Here is a 21,334-nt window from a genome sequence, read left to right on the forward strand (position 1 = left end):
CAGGCTCTATTCATAGATGCAAAAGGGAAGGACAAGATGCTATAGGCACAGGTTGCAACACAGGAGATTTCATGGAGATACTAGAAAAAAAAAATTTGCTGTGAAGGTGGTCAGATATGGGAAGAAACTGTGGAATCTTCTTTCCCAGAGATATTCAAACTTTGGCTGGACTTGGAACTGAGCCCCCTGCTTAGCTCCTTCCTAGCTGAAGTTAGCTAACGATTCTGCTAAAAGGAATGGGTAGTGAAAGCCTAACACACAAGCAGAGTGACCGAATTGATGGCTGCCAAATGCTTTGTTTGTTCTATTTTCAAATTACAAAATAATAAAACCCACAAACAAATGCACAAGTATACACTTCTCCTGACTGCCTCTAAATTAAGATAAACTAGGTCTTTTTTTTTTCCTGTTAATTGTCACAAAATCTAATTTCTGACTTTTTTTTTGTCATTGCTTTATTTTTGTTTCTGATCATTCTTCCTTCCTCCTGTTAATTCACTGGCTTTAGAGAGCTCTCTCCTTTCCATGTGTTTTTTTGTAACATTCATGACATTTTCCTGCTGACTAATATTTAGTTTAACTAACAATGTTTTACAAGATTTAATTGATTGAAGCTCTAATACAATTTGCTATCAGCATCTCTGCTATGGATTAGTGTTTTAGATGGCATTTCATCACTGCTTGAAGTCAATGTAGGCATGACCTCTTTGGTTTAGTCCTCTCCATAGCATGACAGCTCCCTGTACTGTCTGAGGATAGGAAAAGCTGGACCAGAGAACTGAGTTAGGCCTGAAAAGAATAAAATAAGTAAAAAAAAATGACACTAGCCACATCAGTCCTCTGAACTGGCTCACCATAAAACCACATGGCGTTTAACACTGGCAGAAGGGTGTGGGTTCAACCAAACCATTCTGCTTGGCAGCAATCAATTCAAAGGGATTGCAAGACCAAAGCCATAGCAGATGTTTATCGGAGTCCTAAGGAGAAAACTTTCAAAGGCAGAAATGGAAAGCAAGAGATTGACAGTTACTGGCATCCTACAGTAATTTTGAGTTTTCCCTGATATTTCCTACTACGGCAACTTCTTTGTCAAGGAAGTGCTCTGTGCTGTTTCCTCACAGAGGTTTCTTGGGCTGACCACAGAAGTGGTCATTTGAGCCTGGAGTAATACAGGGCCTTGTACGCCCTCCCATTTCTTTCTATTCTGTTAATAAAATAAACTTGCAGGTAAGCAGCAGCGATCTTTTGAGCAAGTTAATGCACCAAGCCATTTAAATATTTTAGAAGCTTCCACGTCTGCAATAATTTCTTTATTCTGTTCCCGGATGTACACCACCAAAATAAAACTCTAGAAGAGTAATGAAAGCCAGCACACTTTCCTCAGTTATTGGGACAATAGGGGAACAAATAATGGACAACACACTGGAAGAGAAAATAAGAGAACAGATATTATTTTAGATGATATAGTGGAACAGAAAATACATTTGTGCTCTTTGAGCTGTTGTCAACTCTCTCTTGACTATTTTTTCACCCTCTCTTCCTATCTGATTTCTGCCTTAACCAAGAAATATGTTAAAATATTCCTCAGAGGCAGCTGCGTGATGAATTTTACTCGCTTTCCTCAGCTGGGAACACTCACTATTTTCAGCTCTATTCTTTAATAAAAACAGACAATTACATTTCTAAACCAAATCAACTAATAAACTCTTCATCAGCACTGCCATTTTTATTGTTATTTAGCAATGGAAAAGCATAGGTTTTTGAAGAAGTTGTATAAAAGGGTCTGTAAAGATGAAATAACTTAATTGTATTCTCTTATGGAGATAAAAACACAAAGAAAGTATCTGTAGTCTTTTCACAGCAAACATAACTTTCAATCCTTTTAAGTTTCTTGGTGCAAAAGGACCACAGTTTGTTAATTTAGTTCCACAATCTTTCTTTGTTAATATGCAATAGTTTTACTGTGAAGAAAAACTAAATTAAATGGAATCGCAGAGCAGATGGGTGATTTTACATCTCATGTTTCCTGCAACAGCCAACCATGCAAGATAAGCCAGGGGGGAAAAAATAAAATCATCTTATCTTATTTTCCCTGTGATTAAACCAGGTCCTTACAATTAAATTAATAGGAAATTAATGATAAATTTTAACATAGCAGTGTAAGAGATGGATGTTTAACCTTGTTTGATAGTGAAAACAACAACGTTCAATTCAGTGAGCATACATAATAAATATTAAATTAAATCAATTAATTTGTTACACCCACTTTTCAAAGAAGAATGCTGTCACTTTAACCTACTTAATCTTCCTTATACTTAGTATTGTGATTTCAGAGCCTTTATTTCGTACATAGTACTGAAAACTATGTTTCCATTCAAAAAATAATGGCAAATAACGCAAATACTTAAAAATATTATAACATGCGTTTAGTTTCTGCAATATTCAGAAGTGACAGAATAATTATGGTTCTGCCAAAGTTGATTCCTTTAGATTGATTCAGAATTTGTTGGGTTTTTTTATCCTAAGTCACATTTATTCTTCCTTACAGAAAAAGCCCACAGTCAGAATAGGAATAAACACTTTGCAAGTGAGCTTAAGTAGATAAAGAGGTAGTGCCAAAGGACAGTAGCATATGATATTAGGATCACAGATAATGTACCTACCCAACACACCCATTAACATGTTTAGAAGCTATGTTTTAACCACGGAGCCTCTAGGGATATCAAAGTAACAGCTAAAATCAGACAGAAATCTTAACTGAACAAACTGAAATACATGGTTTGAAAAGCTCTCCTAGATTACTTTCATTTTCCAGAGGGAAGAGTCATGCTCTAAGTGCTGAAATGATAACCCATTAAATCAGTATAGCAATGACATGCAATTTTAGAGAAAGTGTTATTCATGAGTATACTACTGTATACGTAAGTCAATGTTCACATACAACAGGTCTTCATAATCTGTCATGGCTTAGAATGAAGAAAACATGGACATGCAGACACCCAAGACTTGCTACCGACTGAAGACCCTCATGTTGTCTGTTACAAAACAGAAGAATTATCTTTCTCTGCCTCTCCCCATCCCAAGTTAAAGTGAGTTTCATCACTGAATCCAGCAGAAAAATGCTGCCTGTTCTTAAATAACATAATCCTAGAGTAGGCAGGATGGTTTGTCTCTCTTGACCATTCTTTTACAGCAACTTCCAACTGCCCTTTTTCATTTCATTACACCGCTCTTCTTCCTAGGGAGAGTAGAACTGGCTCAAATAAAGGAATTGTGTGCTCTTCACCTCAAGCATCATCGGTCCAAGTGCATCCTTGTCAATGACACTCTGACCTGTAGATGATACATCCGCTTTTTGCACTTCATCTTCGTTAGCTGCTGCTGCTTTTTCTGCAATAAAGAAAACTACGTATTAAATGACAGAGCAGTGCTCTTTAAGTGATACAGTAAGAGCTCACAGAGTATTGTGACCAGCTATGAAATGGTTGTAGTACATCAATACTGAAAATGAGATTAGATAGTTTCCCGTAATGATTCAACAAAGGCATAACTAGTATATTTACATTGCAGTTTTGAAGTTTTGTGACCCAAATGAAGTAATTCCTTAAGTTTCTCTGCTAGACATTGTACTGAACTGCAAAACATAAACCTGGGCAAAGACAAGGGCTCCTCATGAAGGCACAAGGAGCAAAAGCCAGGATCAAGGTGCATTAACAGACTGATTTAAAGGAGCATGCAAAGCTCACAGCTGCACAACTTTTCCACGATCACTATTTTTAGAAGGAAAAACGTAAGCCCACAATCTACTGTTTCAGTACTGAGAAACAGCAGTCTCATTCCTGTTCCCATGCCTCCACCCACGTTTTTACTATCACATAATTTTCATACTGCCTTATTTATCAATATGTTATTAAAACAACATAGAATTTCAAGCGCTGCATTTGAAAAATACAGGCAAGAAAATAATGATTTTCTGGAGCATAATGCTATATATTAGTCCATTATATACAATATCACAGATCATACGCAACTCCAAATGCAAAGGATATTCATACACACTGGAACTTTCAAATATAGAGGGTTTATAATTCCTATCAAGTAATGGACACTGTATTAATTTTTCTATTCCAAGAATGATACTGGTGCTTAAGGGAAAAGTAATAAAAACATTATACAAAATATATATTCTACATTATAAGTTAATGAAGCAAGTAATTTTCTGTTGCTACTTCTATACTCAAAACATCATTTTATTATTCTTGAAGCAATTATGTAAAAGCTAGGGCTATACGGCAATCTAGAATATTAAAAATCACTGAAGATTTTTTATTTTTAGTATTGTGCAATAGATTATTTTTAATAAACATGAAAGCACACCAAAATGATCATAACAAGAATTTATGCCTTCTACATCAATAAAACCGGAAGAAAATTCATTGGAGGAATTATTGAAAGTATCATGCGTGGATAGAGCAAAAGGCCTTTGGAAAATTACACTTGGCAAAAAATTGAAGCATCAGTCATACAAATTAAAATGTATCCAAATGTACAGTATTTTCCACTATCTCTAGATCTGCAGTACTGCAGCCAAAGTTCCTCTGAACACTTTCCTCCACAGAGGTTATAAGGTCAGTGTGAATATACACTGCCTAGACATATAAGAACTGTATGCAAAGGAACTCACAAAAATCTTAGCTGTCTTCTTAGAGTGGGCTCACACACAATAAAACACCACTGTGGATAATAGTGAAACAAAATTGTTCTGAAGATGGGCTCCTGCAACTAACGGAACAATTTTAAATCACTTTGATTAGCATGATCTGATAGAAATAAATATACTAGAAATAACTATTAACTCTTCCTCTGCCACATAAGCTCACCAGGATACAAAATCAGTGTTTCTGGTTTGGACTAAGAACTGCAGTGGAATTGTTTTCTTCTCTTTTGTCGTCTTTTGGCAAAACCCAGAGATAAACAGAAAAAAAAAAGAACAATCCTTCCCATACTACATACTACAGCATAGCAGAGTTGGCACCACATGATCATACAGCACTGAAAACATATTCTAAAAAATGTGAAAGAATTCTAAGAGAGTCTAAAAATAGGGTTTAGCTTTTAATAAAGTCAGTGATATTTGTTTCCCATCTGTTCCTGATAGCATAAAGCGATCCCTCATTTCAAACTGCAAAATATTTTAATGGATACAGATACAAGCTTCCTGCTTTCATCCCCTGACTGCTTCTGCCACTGATACCATCTTGAGAATTGTAGAACAAGGGATTATCTTATATGTGCTGGAAAGGAGGGGCTGCAGATACAGTACAGCAATGGTATGCAAGCGCATTCGCTACATGGTATTTCCTGGTTTCACCAATTTACAAACACTACTTTTTCCTGATAATTTTTCACATAACACAAAGCATTTGCTGAACATTTTTTGCATTCTTAAAACCAACTTAATTCAAAACACCAAAACCAAACCTATAAAAACAACTGTTCTCCTTTATGCACACAGGCAAGGTTTTATACAAAGAAAAATGAGGAAGATTTTTATTACTGTAACAGTAATTAACATAGAAGTTGTGATACTACGTCTGACCACAGATCTCTCAAGCCTCATATCCAGTCTCTGAAAGGCCGCTTTCCCCTTTGTGCATGAAAATGCTATTTAGACTTAAAAACTGCCTACACCTGCTTTTCCAAGTGATGACGACAATATGCTACTACTCATGACATCTGGTTAAGTATTCTGAAAACCATTACAAATCACAAGTGCTCCCAAATGATAGACTTTATAATTGGATCTGTAACTTAATTGTGTAAGAAGTTTAGTGGCTGGAGAGCTTAGAAAAGGCTATACATTAAGGCCATGGGTCCCTATACATTTATTTAAATGGTATTGTATAGGAAACCATGGCCTCAAACAGCCTCTGAATAGGACCAGCAGTAACTTACGTCAATGCTAGAAACTGCATCTACTGATAATGCCAAGCTGTGCAGTAAATAATCCATTTTGACTGAACTACAATGCCTCCCGTGAAGACTCTATCAGCACATATAGGAAAAGCAAGTGCAAACCCTGTCAGCAGTGCTGTCCTGCAGACAGGCATAGGGAATGTCTCAAAATGTAAATCTTCTCTTCAGTGATAGAGCATGTGAGGCTAATTGAGAACAAAATTTTATTGCAGGAAGGGTGGAAAAAGCCAACAACTGATACATGAATTTCTAGAGCTGACAACACTCCTGCATTTATGATGAGTTTTGTGTTTGTTGGTTTTTTGGTTTCGTTTTGTTTTGTTTTGGTTTTTTTTTAAACAGTTGCAGCTTCTGGTGTTAAGTACTGGTGCAAAACTGTAAAGTTTACTTTTCCTTTTTTCACTTCTCCTGTCTTTTTTAGGTTCACTGGGGGCCTTACAAACAAATCAAAAGCACAAAGATTTTATTATTTCTACAGTAGATTAATGATTTTTGAATGTTAGGGGTTAGGAAAATAGCGGTAGAGGCCAAACCTTGCAAAGCCTCTCAGAAGCCTTTTTTCCAGTCCCATGGGAATTCCTGGTAGTACCCCGTTACTAACTACAGCTGCTAGATTTTTCCACTGTGGCCACTAATATGAGAGCAGGTGCCAGCTTCCTGATCTCACACCTTCCAGCGATGCTGCCTCCTAGAACAGCGATGCCCCTGATCAAATGTAAAACACTAGGGAAGCACTATTATGCTTCCTATGGGCATAGCGGCAAAAACAGAGCAGAGGTTTAGTATGGAAAGAGAAACACAGCCTTGTGCTGGTGGAGGAAGTGAGTAGGGTGGAAAAGGGCTTCCCATGGCTTCACTTCTATTCAGGGAATTCTCCACTGGAGACTTGAGTGTTAAATTAGAAATTGGTCCCATCCTTATGAGTATGCCTACCAGGGATCAAGCCTATTTTCCTAAATTGCAGTGGAATAAACTTCACACATATGAAATAATTATTAGCTTCACTCAATTATGAGTTTAGCCTAGAGAAAGAAAAAAAAATTAAATAAAACAGAAGTACTCCTGAGAGAGATACTACAAAGAATATACATATCCAATTATGTAGCATTTTAGTGATGTGTGGATTTTAGACTTTAAACTGTGGATGTTTTTATGATTGTATATGCATTAATATACTAAAATACATATTAGTATTTTCAAATGGGCATCTTCCTAGTGATCATAAACTACATTTACTTTTCTCTATGTTAATATAAGGACAAAAGAAGAGAAAAATAAGTCCTCACAAATATTTTCTGACAAGTCTATCAGTGGAAAAGCCTCAAGCTTTATTTGAAGCTCATTCCAGATTCTGAAAGCAAACCTTTGTGAAATTGTATTAGTTTAACAGAACTTTGTAAGTCGGAGAAAGAGAAGCCAAAAGCAATAGTTGGAAGTCTCCTGCTATGTTTTAACTTAGGAAACCTTCTTGGTTTTCCATCCTCCCAACTCAAGCTATGTTGGTTCTCTCTGGATTTCTGACAGCAGACTCAGAAGTGCTACTGACAGACATCATATTCTCTTGGTTGTGTTTCAAACCCTCCCTTCCCACAGGTGGTCAGGCTGAACTACCCAAAAAGATCTGTTTGTCTGTACTCAACTTCTACTCCAACTTCCTTAATGAAACCAACTACAGAAACTTCCCTCCCTTGATGCTCTGCAAAACCAAAATGCATTTTAAAAGGAAAGAACAAAACCGTGGCCTCTGTAGGGACTGCAAAAAGTTGAAGCACAACCTCAGAGAAAATCTGTATCAACACACACAGTTTATTTTTCATAGCAGAAACACTTAAAGTTCTTCATAGAACAAGACGAGCAAAAAAGAGATGCTGGCTAAGCACCAGACAGAGCAGCACCCAAAGTCTAAAAGCTACTGATCAAAAATAATAGGTGAGAAGTATAAGCAAAGAGATTTATTATAAGGGATACTAGAAAGCTCAACTCTGCACATTAGAAAAATCACATGAATCAAGAATCTTATAACAGTAACTGCAACATGCCTTGAAAGTGATTGTAAATACTATATAATGTTTAAACATGGAATTGAATTTTATACTACAATTGTCTTGAAACCAATTTATCTCCTGCATCTTTTGTATACATTAGGCAACTATTTTTGTCTTGCCTCATGCATACTTGTAAGTTTAGCCTGTGTGATCCTTCTCATCTCTCCTAAAATTACAAATAAATCCAAACAAACAATCAAGGAAACAGTAAAAGTATGTAACTGGCCAAAGATAAGTGTAGATACAGTATTAAAAACTAATGTTACCATATAATAGAAAGTATACTTAGTGAACTGTTAAACTTTAGTCAACATTACAAGTTTTAAGTATTAGATTTAATTACATTTGCAATATCAGATTTAATAGTATCCATGTATTACTATTGCTAAGCAATGATACTGACTATGGTCATAGGCAGGAACTTTTTAACATGAATAGGGCTACAGAAAAAGGGCCTTCAAATGTATCAACCTGAATAAAAGACAGAAAAAAATCAAAAAAAGAATTCTTATAGTTGGTAATGTGAGAAGTTTTGGATCACTACACACGATGAAACAAAGCAGTGAAGAACGTGTAAGTTATTTTGATGCTTGGTTAACCACAGGGAAAGCAGCTCTGCCTTGTAGCTGTGTAATTCAAAGCACTATGATCCACGCTTCACATGGAACATGATATCCACATGCACATTTCTTACCTAGTTCCCAATGCCTTGACACAAGTTGGGTTTTTTTCCCTGAAAGCAAGTAATTTTTCAAGAAACCAGTGCCCAAGAAACAGCAACTATTTCAGTAATCAATTTTAAGACCAGCTTATCCATCCCTGTGAATAAAGTTAGTTACTATTTTAAGGAAGTGATTATGTAGTGAGGTTGCTCTTTCATCATAAAGCATATATCTGCCCAGAGCAAAGAAGCTATTAGACTCTTGAATACCCTCCTTCCCACCCATCTATATTCCCCCTCCCGCCCATCTATAGATCAAGTCTTATAGGAAAAACTACGTAACATCTCAGGAAGGTTTTAAGAGGTAAAACAAGGGAGAATTATGCATCTGCATCGAACTAAAATTAGAAAAGCTGCCATATGGCAGCAGCTAGCAGCACGTTCTTATTCATTAGGAAGCATTCTGCTAACATAAAAACACAAGGCCTTCCTGTGCTCTCCAAATGTGTTTATCTTTTCAACATTAATGCATGATATATCATCAGGCTGCTGAAATCTCCTGCAGTGCATATTAAGAAAGCACAGCTGCACTTCTTCTCAGCACGTTTATTCACTGTGAGCAGTTTAAGGGCACAGCTTTGCCCACCTCCCTGACTCACAGCCTTCTTGTTAGCGTGGCTCTGCTCTTCTTGAGTTGGAACGGGCCAAGTGCCCACCCATCCCAGGCTCACTCCACACCGCCCCATGCCCTGCTCCACTCATCACACCCACAAGGTTTTGCTTCGTATTTACTTCTGCTGGTGGAAGCACACTGAAATGGCAAGTGACCCCAAGGCTTAAGCTAAAACCCTGCGGAAAGCTGTAAGCTCAGTTACTCACTCAAGAGTAATAACTTACAACACTGTAATTTCTTCTTTGTGTTTTCAACTTCTAATTGGCACGGCTGCTCTCCTGTCCCACACATTCCTGCCACACTGTCCCACTGTAAGCACCAGTAAAACACGAGCTCTATGAAAAGCTTTGCATTCTCACAAACCCACTAAATACAGGTAAACATTCATGGAGCTTTTCAAGCTTTAAGTGATACCTGACCTTAGAGAGTTCAGTAACAGTAGCCAGTGTATAAAATTTTCATGGACACTGAAAGTAAAATAAACATTGATAAACCAAGACAGATTTAGGAACAGCAACAAATGAAAGTACTAATATGTAAAAGTAATGCTAGCTTCATTTCTCTTGATTGTGACATTTATCCATCATTCTTTTTGTACAGGTCAGCATTTTTTGTCACCCAATACAACTTCTGTAAGAAGTACTGCCTGAGAAATAATTGCCCTCAGCTCAGTTAAACAGAAAAAGAATCAAACTATCAAGGACAAAAATAATGAAATTCAACTCACCAAGAATAATATTTAACCGTTGGAAGCAGCCAAGTAACTCTGTATTTTTTGCTAAATACTTTCATACGCATTTTATTATCTTCTCCTTAGTTTCTTCTTGTCCTCATTCTCATTTTGCCTGTCTTTTCTGTTGTCACATCTACAATTACTTTTTCTGCCTCATTTTTACAAGACTCAAAGGTCTATTTCTTAGAAGTGAGAAAGCGGACAGGTGACAGCAGCGGAAGAGCCCCCTTCTTCCTCCCTTTGTCCCAGGAGTCAGTTGGCTCCACGCCCTGTGAGCCGGAACATCACAATGCTGCGTTCCTGGCACACGGTTCCATTCACAATGCTGAGGCTGAGTCTCATCCTCTACGAATACACTTAAATAGCTTCTCTGAGATTGCCAACTCTTGGATTTAACAGCAGCAACTAAAAGTGACAATGCTATTTACAGGAATAGCCTTATTTACAGAAATACAGAATCACAGAATCACCAGGTTGGAAAAGACCCATTGGATCATCAAGTCCAACCATTCCTATCAATCACTAAACATGCCCCTCAACACCTCGTCCACCTGTCCCTTAAACACCTCCAGGGAAGGTGACTCAACCACCTCCCTGGGCAGCCTGTTCCAGCGCCCAATGACCCTTTCTGTGAAAAATTTTTTCCTAATGTCCAGCCTGAACCTCCCCTGGTGGAGCTTGAGGTCATTCCCTCACCTATGCACCTACTATTCCTGCATTTATGTACTTAATGTAGTGGCAGGGATTAACTCCATCTGGGAAAACCTCAGGAGTTCATTAGTTTCTGGTAGGTTAAGAACTGGGGACTTGAACTGGATTTACGTGGCAAGGTTTTGGTAGCAGAGGCCTAGGGGTGGGGCTGACAGGGATGGTTTCTGTGAGGAACTGCTAGAAGCTGCCCCATGACTGATATTGGAGCCAACGCCAGCTGGCTCCAAGACAGACCCACTGTTGGCCAAGGCCAAGCCAATCAGTGATGGTGGTAGCACCTCTGAGATAACGTATTTAAGAAGGGGGAAAAACCCTGCGCAACAGCAGCAGCAGTCAGAAGAGAATATGAGAATATATAAGAGAACTCTGCAGACACCAAGGTCAGTGAAGGAGGGGATGGAGGACTCCACAATGGAGCAGATGGGTGTGCCTGAAGGAGGCTGTGACCCTGTAGGAAGTGCAGGAGAGAGCAGGCTCCTGGCAGGACCTATGGACCCATGGAGAGAGGAGCCCATGCTGGAGCAGGTTTGTCAGCAGGACTGGTGACTCCATGGGGGACTCCCACTGGAGCCGTCTGTTCCTGAAGGACTGCACCCCATGGAAGGGATCCACACTGGAGCAGTTGGTGAAGAACACAATGAAAATACAAAACAATACAGTAGGTAAAATAATTGCCCTGCTGAGATTATTTCTACTGTTTTTATTTATCAATGATACAGACACAGAAGGACAACTATCATCCTAACATTTAAGTGAAATCTAAACTAAGACTGAAAGCAACCCTGGATCCAGAAACTATTTCTCACCACATGCCTCATTTTAAATTGCTAGGATACATAAAACTACCATATTAAGAGTAGAAAGCTTCTTTTCATTAAGAACTCTTGAACATGGAATTAAGCCTTCATCACACCTTCACCTGTTGACCCCCTGGACATGCTGCAACATTGACCTTTTCCACTATTGTTTTCATTGGTTTGCATTTACTTCCTGTGTTTTTAAGCTACGTTCTTTATCCCATATTCAAAAAGACCACCATCTTTCTAGTGTATATTGACTGACTAGAGAAAGAGCATAAATAAATCAATCATCAAAGATGCTGCCTGTCCAGGAGACTTCCCTATTGAAAAGGCAAAATCTAGGATGCTGCTAAGAATTTATAATTTTCACTGGTTTAAAATACTTTAAAAAATACCGATGTTTGGGATGGGGGGTTGCATTTACACTTCCTAGAAACATGTAGCGTTATAATCTCAAATCTTCAACTGGTTGTGGTGTAATTCAGAAAATAAGTACCTAAAATACTGTACTCAATGCAGGAGTATACGTGATAGATCAAGTAGATTGGCTGTCGGTGCCTTACCCAAAAAACCTCTCGATTTAATCAGTTACTTATTCTATTCTGGAATCAGATAAGCAGATTCAAATATATGTATCTGTAGCTGTATATGCAAACACGTACACAGTCAGGAATCAGTTTTGCCCATGTTGGTGTTTTGATAACTTCAAAACACTCACGTAAACTACTCAAACACCATGCATCCATCAGCACTGACTAAAATCTGTTACATTAATATGGCTTCATCTCAAAAGAAAGAGCCAAGCTAACTAACCTATGCACTGAAATACTAGAAACAAATATTTGGCATCACTCAGTTCAACAAAATAATTATTTTCTTTGGTATGCACTGAGTTAGGACAGAAAATTTTTATGTATTTTTTTAGCATTTACAATCCTCTAAGTGTTAGACATTTACTTAATAAGTAACATCATCTTGTTTTGATAATTCATCTCTAAAAACAGTTTAATATCAGTGTCTAAATGGTGGGAGCCCCATGTTCTTTAACATTTTGGCTGAGTTGATGTTTTCAAAGACAAGAAATATGGCACACACTGATAATTTTGTTCAAAACAGGGTTCCAATACTGTCTCAGAAATAATATATCGCTTTCACAAAAGTTAACAGCTCTCCAGTTGGTTCTTTGACGCATAAAAACACAGGCAAGATTTTGTAAATAAAGATACAAGGGTTAACACTATTTAGACTAGAATCTGCAGATGCAATTGCCAAGCTAATTAAACTTATAGGTTTCCAAACTTAGGCCAAAATAACATACTGCAAAGGAATATTAATCTAGCCAGATTTCACTTCTTGAAGCCTCGCTCTTACGTACTCAACCACCTGTTAAAAGAAAACAGATGAGACTTTCTTGGAATGCCACATTGCCACGATTACGAAGTATCTTCTTTATTTAGGATGCTGATGATAAATCTTGGTGACACACCAGATCATTCACAAGAACAGGCAAAGATCTTTTTGCTTTTATAAATCACTATTGATAACTGCAAAAGTTTTCAAGATACCTAATATGGCATCCCAAAAAGAAATATGATGGATCATGGGCTCCCTGTGAGTTCATGAAAGGAAAAAATTTCCATAATAAAGTGTAAGCCAAAATAGAGCACAGATAATTGAAGACAGCTAAGGAAGAACAAAACCAATTTTAATTTAATGTGTCCATGCTAACATAGATAACAGGGCTCCTACTGCTTCTTACAGTCCAGATTATAGTAGATATATCTCTTTTAATAAAAGCTCTAAATCATGAAGGGCAAGTGAAGTTTTCTTCCTACAACAGCTCAGTGTTCAGAAACAGAAGCTGGGGCACCTCCTCTTGCTTGTCTAACCTACCACCACAGGCCTCAGACAAACACTTAAGTCAATTTAGAAACAGAAATGTCCCTATTATTGCAAGGAAAGCAGAAGGAAAAACAAAAGCTTCCTAAAACAACCTGTTTACTTCTGCATGTTAGTTACTTAAAGGAATTTTTAAATCCAAATCCTTTATGAAACTGCATTTAAGATTAATTTCATATATTTAAACAGTGGATACATTGCTTCAGCTACCTTATGAATTCGGCATGGCTGTTGGAAGAATGGTAATGACTACTAACACGTATTGTTTAAGATATTCTCTAAAATTAAAATATCTTTTTTCATTACCGTAAAAAAGTTTGGCTTATCTTGTTGCTGAGATTTACATCTAGATAGAGTCACGTTCCATCTCAATTACATTAATTTGTTCTGTCACATTTTAAAATGCCTGTTAATAGAACTGATAGGTACAAATGGGTTCCCTACAATAGACTAAACCATACTTATTAGCTAATTAATTAGGCTTTATCGTTTCTTCTTCTCTATTTCAGAGTAATGAAGTAGGAATCGGCACCTAGTCTTAAAATAAATCAGTATAATCCATAATCAGAAAAATAATTAAACATAAAAAGTATTGCTTTCTCTATTTTCTCAGTAGCTTTATCAGTTCTCCTCTGAGAAGAAACTTTGTCTGGCCTTAAACACAGTTTCCTTAACCTCGGGCAACTGGCAGCTCACTGGAAAGGATGCTCCTTGACGTGGCAGTGGGTCTGCTGTGGCAAGCAGCCTCACTGGTCTTTCACAGCCCCAGGCTCCTGATATGATGCAGTCAAGGAGAGAGGTGCCCCTGTTTGGGAATCGTCGCATTGAGTATGGCAAACAAATGTAGCTTTAACCAGAAAATGTTGAAGACTGAAGGTCAGACTCCAGTCATGTCCCTCCTTGGCATGAGGGTGGTTAATGCAGGTCTGTCACCAAGTCTGTGCATTAGATCAGAACACAATCTTTTTCTCTAGTCTGCAATTTACTTACTCGCTTGCAAAAATGGATGCCTGCTCCTCACTTCACCCATTACAGTATCAATAGGTGAGACCTTTATATAATAACTGTTATTTCCACAGGATTTTGGCTCCTAAACATTTAAAGATACTTGGTTTTAAGCTAAGTATTTAAATTCTAAGCCATTTGTAGAACTGGGCCAAATTTAAAAAAAAAACCCAACCAACAACAGAAACCAAATTCCCACCTCTGCAAAGGGTTTAAGCTGTTGAAATAAATGACGTATGCTTCTTGTTGAGCTTTGCAGAAAGAATGACACCCACAACCATCACAGCTCAAGGAAAGGAAGAGTATTCTTACACAACGACCCTGAGAAAGCCAGTATCCTCCTTCTGTTACATTTAATAAATCTAACTTCTCTGCCTGTATCACTGATACAAAAAAAGCAAGAAAAACCATGCTTACTGAGCATCTTTGCATTTTAAGTTGCCACCTGCAAACACATAATTATATTTTGAAGATTAAATATAATGTGCTGACAAGCTGTATTATAATGTCCAGTTAAAATCAGCATCTCTAGCAGCTAGACAGGTGTTGACTCAACTTGCAAGCCTAATAGTGTTCACAATAACCCTTGATACCAATTAGTATAACACTCAGCAATTTTATTAGTTAGTTTTCTTACAGTCTCTAAAACTATTTCACTGTATCGCATTTCAGCACTAAAATAAAAAATGGTATCAGAGAGGCCACAGTGAATGGAATAAAACTTGCACAGGTACAGTGATGCTGGTCCCAAAACTATGGCTAAAGCCGAAGAAAAGGCAACAGAGTGCATAACTGAGGGAGAATGAAAAACAAAATGCAGGACAATTTAAAACAGAGAAAAGAAAGCAGCAAGGGCTGAAAAATAAAGCCCTTAGAGAGAAAAAGGAGATATAGGGAATTAAATAGAAAATACATTCTACTTTTGACAGCTAAGGACAGGGAGTATTGCATTCAGAAAAGTCAAGGGGGATACTAAGGAATGACTAAAGATAGCAAAAGAAACTCAAATGTTCAAATATTTCCTCCAAGCTAAGGAGGTAAAAGGTTTTGTAGAAAAGAAGGGAGGCAACAGGACTAATTTTATGTTATTGGCACAAAATATCTCGATATTTTTCCACCTAACACCAAAACAAAGAAAGAAGAATCTAAATGAGGGTCCCTCTGAGTTTTCTGATACATATTTAGAATTTGCAACCTTGACATCTCTTCCTCCTCTTTTGTTTTTTTCCCTTCCAAGTGAATCAATTGTTATATTTAAGCACACTTCCTCTTCAGTGATGAACATAGGCCCAGACCTAATTTGACACAGAATAACCCGTCACTGGAAGATATGTCCCTCAGAAGGATCACGGAACTGCAGGTTGTTCCAAGTCTTTCTAGGAAATTATGCCTCAGAAGAAAAAATACCACTAGAAGGCCAATGCTCTTCTTGCTCACACATCTTAAGATGACTAGAGACCACTCTAACTGTTTAGCTGGATCTCTGTAAAGATCCCAAAATGTTTCACCAAGTGACTCCACTGCAGCATGCCAAGAACTTCCACTGAATTACAACATATATTTTGATGGACATCAAAATCTGACTGGGAGGACTGATAGAACCCACCAATTTCTTCATTCAGTTGCTTCAAATTTCAATTAACTTTCCACTAGGAATCTGTACCTTATCTATGAGTTAGCTTTGGCAACAAATTCCAGGTGTTAGGTTGTATCCTGCCTTTGCCTGTTAGTGTCCTCTGTGGGAGGCACACTGTGTAACTCCATTTCACTTTGTGTCACTAAGCAAAGCAAGGTTTGTAGGGATGTATCTTCCTGCTTCAAGATGAATACAGCCTCAGTGAACAGAGGCACCACACTGCCTTCTGCTTGTTTTGAAAGGGCATGTGGATACTGTTTCAGGCAACACGGCAATATCTGGAGCATCTCCAGTTATGGAATACCTACTTTTGAAGTTTTCTACTTTAGCAGATCTAAAATTTATGTACTTTTCTGTCTCCATCTTCTGGCATTTCCTCGGATCTTATGCCAGCTAAAGAGTGGTTTGCCTTCAGAGGGAAGAAGGAGAGTATGTGCATGTGTGTGTAATGCACACACCAGAGTATCACTTGTCTTGTAAAATACATGTAAGTTGTTTCTATACACTTTAACAATGAAAGAAAACAAAGCATATATACAAAGCTTATATATCTTGACTCTCTAACCATCTGAGGACATCCACTATGAGCTCTACAGAGTATATATGACAGAGAAAGTAACCGATCATTTGCCAGATCATCATTCAAACTTCAGCCTATGTTCTTTCCCCCAGATCCACACTGTGGATTTTCATAAAAGAAACTCAAAGCTGAAGCAGGAATTCTTTTGCGTATCCTAAGTCATTTCACGTTCAAGGACCCTTATTTCTAACTAACTGTGCAGTTTTCCATATGCAGAATCTTTTACAGAAATAACAAAATGCATGACTTAGAACAGATGCAATTATCTTGCTTCTAGTTTGAACACAGAGAAGCCTTTGATCAATACCTCTTTAATGTGCTGAGAGTCCACAGGTTTTCAGAATTCAAATGTGGTATGAAAGGCACCGCACCCTATTGTGAGTAAATATTATATTATCACTTTTCAGGCTGCAGTCTTTAAAAAGAAAAGATAAAAGCTCTGTAACAAAAGCTAGGTTCCTTATAATGGATGATCTTATTTTGACTGAAGTATCATGACTCTCAGTATCATTTACTCTCAGTAAATTAATTTGCCATTGCATAAATTAAGCTCCACAGAGACAGTCAAGGTAACATGATGTCTCCTTCTTCGTTTACTTGCTTTACACACTGCTGAGATTAGTATGTTGCATTCACCTATCCAAAAGCACACAGCAAGCCCTGGTGTTCAACAGCCAGCACCTTTTACACTTCCAGTAATAAGAGAATACACACAAATAGTAAGATTTGAATCAGCAGTCCTCAATTCTTTCTAGCATCTAAGCTCAGTACTTCTTTAGCACCCAAACTCACTACTGCTTATTGACCAGACACCTCTATTTTATTTTTTCCAAAATTTAAAATGCTGAAAGCATTCATGAGGTTTACAGCAACTACAGATTGCACATAATCTTTTTGTAAGAGATTACATGATAAACTTCAGAAGCAAAACTGTAGAGTTTTGAAGTTTAAAGTACTCAGTGACAGTTAAAAGGCAGCCTGAGAAGAATACGCTATCTGCAAGGATGTAGTCTTCAAAATCCTGAATTTCGGGAAGCCTCCATCTTTTTTATACAAGTCATTTTTACTACACTCCCAGAAGTATGCAGGCCATTCTATGATTGTTAACTATTAAAATAACAACATCAAAACTTTAATGAAAATATTCTTGCAAAGAACAAAGAGGTAACACTTGAGACATATCCCCCGAAGCATGTTAAGTATAGGAGAAAAAGCTCAATCCTCTATAGCATTCTTTAAGATTGTTATTATAGACATCCTAGATTGCAAACATTTTTGCAGCTACAGAACATAAACCAACCATGCTCCACTAGTTTGAATGTTTTTGCTCTTGGTCACTTAGAAGCTATGAAAGAAAACAAAATAAAGGAAAGCAAAATACGATCAGGATGCAAAAGAAACAAGGAAGTTTTCCTGTGGCACCTGCCAATAATTATTTTTTCTACCTGAAAAAGACCACCATCTTAACAGGTACGAGTGAACATTTACTTTCTCTTCAACATTAGCTCAGTCATTGCTGGCGTGCTTGGACCCATGTGGAAGGGGCCTCATCAAGAACACATGGTGAAACAGATCCTCTGCTCCTGGTCAAATAAAAAATACTGCTCAGGCTCACAACACATGCTCAAATGTTACTATCAGGGTAAGGGAGGGAATGGAAAATCATGCCCAGGAGTAAGGCAGGGCTGGTGGAACCAAGCCTTTCAAAAGCTGCCTCATTTCCCACAGGTTAGGTTGCAGCCTGCACATCAACATCTTTAGGACCACTCTATTACTGCTCTTAGTCAAAACAAATAATAACAAAATTGACCTAAGTCTCCTAATCAGTTGATGAGTAAGCAGTCTCATTTACTATGGTGAACAAGGCTATGTTTATTTTAAAACAGCAGAAAGGACTTCAATCATGATTAAGAAGCAAAAAATGACAACAATCCACTAAATCCTATTAAGTGTATATATTTTATACCAGTCCAACAATTTTGATTACCCGTTTGATGATAATTTTTGTCTTTTTTTCTTGAAACAAGAGAATCACAGACTGGTTTGAGTCGGAAGGTGACTTGGTCCACCCCACCCTCGCCACAGGCAGAGACATCTTTCACTAGATCAGGTTGCTTAAAGCCCCATCCAACCTGGCCTTGAACACTGCCCCGATGATGGGGCATGCACAACTTCTCTGCGCAATCTGTTCCATTGCCTCATCATCCTCACAGTAAAAAACTTTTTCCTTATGTCCAATCTAAATCTACCCTCTTTCGGATTAAAACCACTGCCCCTTGTCCTATCACAACAGGACCTGATAAAAAGTCCACCCTTCTTTTAAGCCTCCTTTATATATTGAAAAGCCACAATAAGGCCTCCCCAGAGCCTTCTCCTCTCCAGACTGACCAATACCAACTCTCTTAATAGTTTCAGCCCAGTGTGGACGTAGCCACATCTCACAAAGGCATCTTCAGCTACACCTCTCATAAGTCATATCTATTAAATTATAACAGTGCTTCCACAGAAAACTATTACTATAGCTGAAGTGCCATAATGGATCTGTAGATAAGGCTTAAGACAACTGGTCTGAGTGATATGCAACTCCAGGAGAGTAAGCACACCCCAGGAAATTCTCCACTTGATAGGTCTGCTGGCTGATGACTACTTTTCATCAGAGCCAGAAAAGAAACTGATGGTCTGCATTAACTAAAACCAGTTTAAATTCTTCAGTAAATCAGCAGTTCTCTAGAGGCATGCAAGTAGTAAAGTCAACATAACAGGATATTTAGCCAAAAAGCTTTACAATGTACATAGGAAGATAAAAGCCATTTTCAGTGCAGCAGTCTCAGCTGTAGGTAGAGGAGACAGCAAAGCAAATTCAGTAACAGATTTTTTTGTAGATGTTCTGCATAAATTACTCAACTTCACAGTGCAAATTCATGTGACACTTAACATAGTCTTAAAATCCTATCAAGCTGAAAGTACAGCACATATAAATAATAACAGGCATGCAGAACTCCTTCAAAAAAAGACTAAAAAAATGGTACCAATTTTTAATCTCCTGCCATCTGATATATGATTAATATAAAAACATAATTACAGTGAAATTGACCAACAGAAATATTTGCAAAACAAAAAACAACACACAAAACCGAGTCTGCACATGCTCCCTTCTCTTAATATCCTGATTCGGTAAGATATTTATGCACATAACTTTAAACCTTTAAGTAGTTCCACTGACTTAACAGGGATTACTCATCTGCTTAAAGTTACGCAGTTGCTTAAATACCTTGAGAAACATCAATCTAAATTCAGATCTGATAAATTCAAAGTAGCAGCAGCCAAAGTCTCATTACAACTTTAAGACCATGCTGTTTTCCTTCAGCAAGTGATTTTACTTGCATACTGGTGCTGGAGGCAACAATAGACTATCTGCTGAAGTGACCCTATGATTACACAGTAGCACTGCTATGCGGAAGCAAACTCCATTTCTGCTATCAAATGTGAAACCAGAAAAAGGGGAAACATATGAATAACAACCAGCCTTCTTTTTAAGTTCATACAGCTTCCATGCAGGTTCCATAGCTCTTGCATGTGTCTCTCCACCAAGTACTACTTCTTCCAGTGTTGTTTACCTTTCCCATGGTGATTCATTCTGTCCTAGGTCTGTCTTGTTTGTAAGGCTATTCTGAAAACAAGGTCTGACAACTCAAAATAGTACATTTAACAGCTAGACTGATAATCACCACTTTGACATCCCTTCCAAACTACTGAAAAGCTGATCTACAGAACACAAAACTTCTTTAGAAACTGGTGACGAACAAAAGCAGGACTCTGCAGAAAATGGAACTCAGACATAAAACTGCGTTCGGTGTTACTTTGGCACAGTAAGTTACATTCCACTGCATGTGAATCCAAGTAAGACAGGTGGATGCCACCCTAAAAAAAGGCTACAAAACCAGAAAGGCATGAATAGTAGAAGGAGAAAACTAAAGAGATGCAGACCTAGAGCTTAATAAAAAGTACTCAGGGGATTTGAGAAAAAAACACAAAACCAAACCAAATTTTGTACTTGATGTCAGGTCACATTCTTCAGCACTCCTACTTGAAGGGGTTAGAGGAGACTGCTTAGCTAGAGAAACTGCTGAAGAAGCTTACAGTGACGTTCAGCATCCTCTATACTTACTGCATTGCTGCTATCCAGAGAAGAGTGTAAAAGCACAACTAGATAATGAAGAAAAGGAGGTTTCAAAGCCTGAACCAGAAGATGCTCAAGCAGTGAAATGTAACAATCTCTGCTTTAAAATATGAGCTATTTACCAGCTGAGCTGTACTGCAGGTACAAAATCAAATGAGACTGGAGGTGTTCAAGGCCAGGTTGGATGGGGCCTTGGGTAGCCTGACCTAGTGGGATGCCCCTGCCCATGGCAGGGGGTTTGGGACCAGATGATCTTTAAGGTCACTGCCATCCCAAACAATTCTATGATTCTATGATGGGTGTGGAACAGTTCAGCTGATTGCAAACTACGGAAGAAAAGAATTCAGACTCCTTTTATTTGATGTCAGAACTTTGTTATCTTCAAATATGGATTTCCAGCAGTACCAAAACAACTGAAAAGAATTTGTCTTAAGT

The 21,334-nt window shown here is 37.8% G+C and overlaps 1 protein-coding gene across 7 annotated transcripts in view; it reads right to left on the reverse strand.

The window, feature by feature from the left end:
• NCOA2 (nuclear receptor coactivator 2) overlaps positions 1-21,334 on the reverse strand; it is a 195,152-nt gene that overhangs the window by 53,040 nt on the left and 120,778 nt on the right. For 6 of the 7 annotated variants that reach the window (XM_069854222.1, XM_069854224.1, XM_069854219.1 and 3 more), the window contains one exon: positions 3,287-3,405. In XM_069854222.1, coding sequence (XP_069710323.1) covers positions 3,287-3,405 — 119 coding nt within the window. The remainder of the gene's footprint in view (positions 1-3,286; positions 3,406-21,334) is intronic. The other variant, XM_069854225.1, reaches the window with a different exon arrangement.

Source organism: Phaenicophaeus curvirostris, chromosome 3 (genome assembly GCF_032191515.1).
Source record: "Phaenicophaeus curvirostris isolate KB17595 chromosome 3, BPBGC_Pcur_1.0, whole genome shotgun sequence".
In the NCBI taxonomy this organism is placed as follows: Eukaryota; Metazoa; Chordata; class Aves; order Cuculiformes; family Cuculidae; genus Phaenicophaeus; species Phaenicophaeus curvirostris.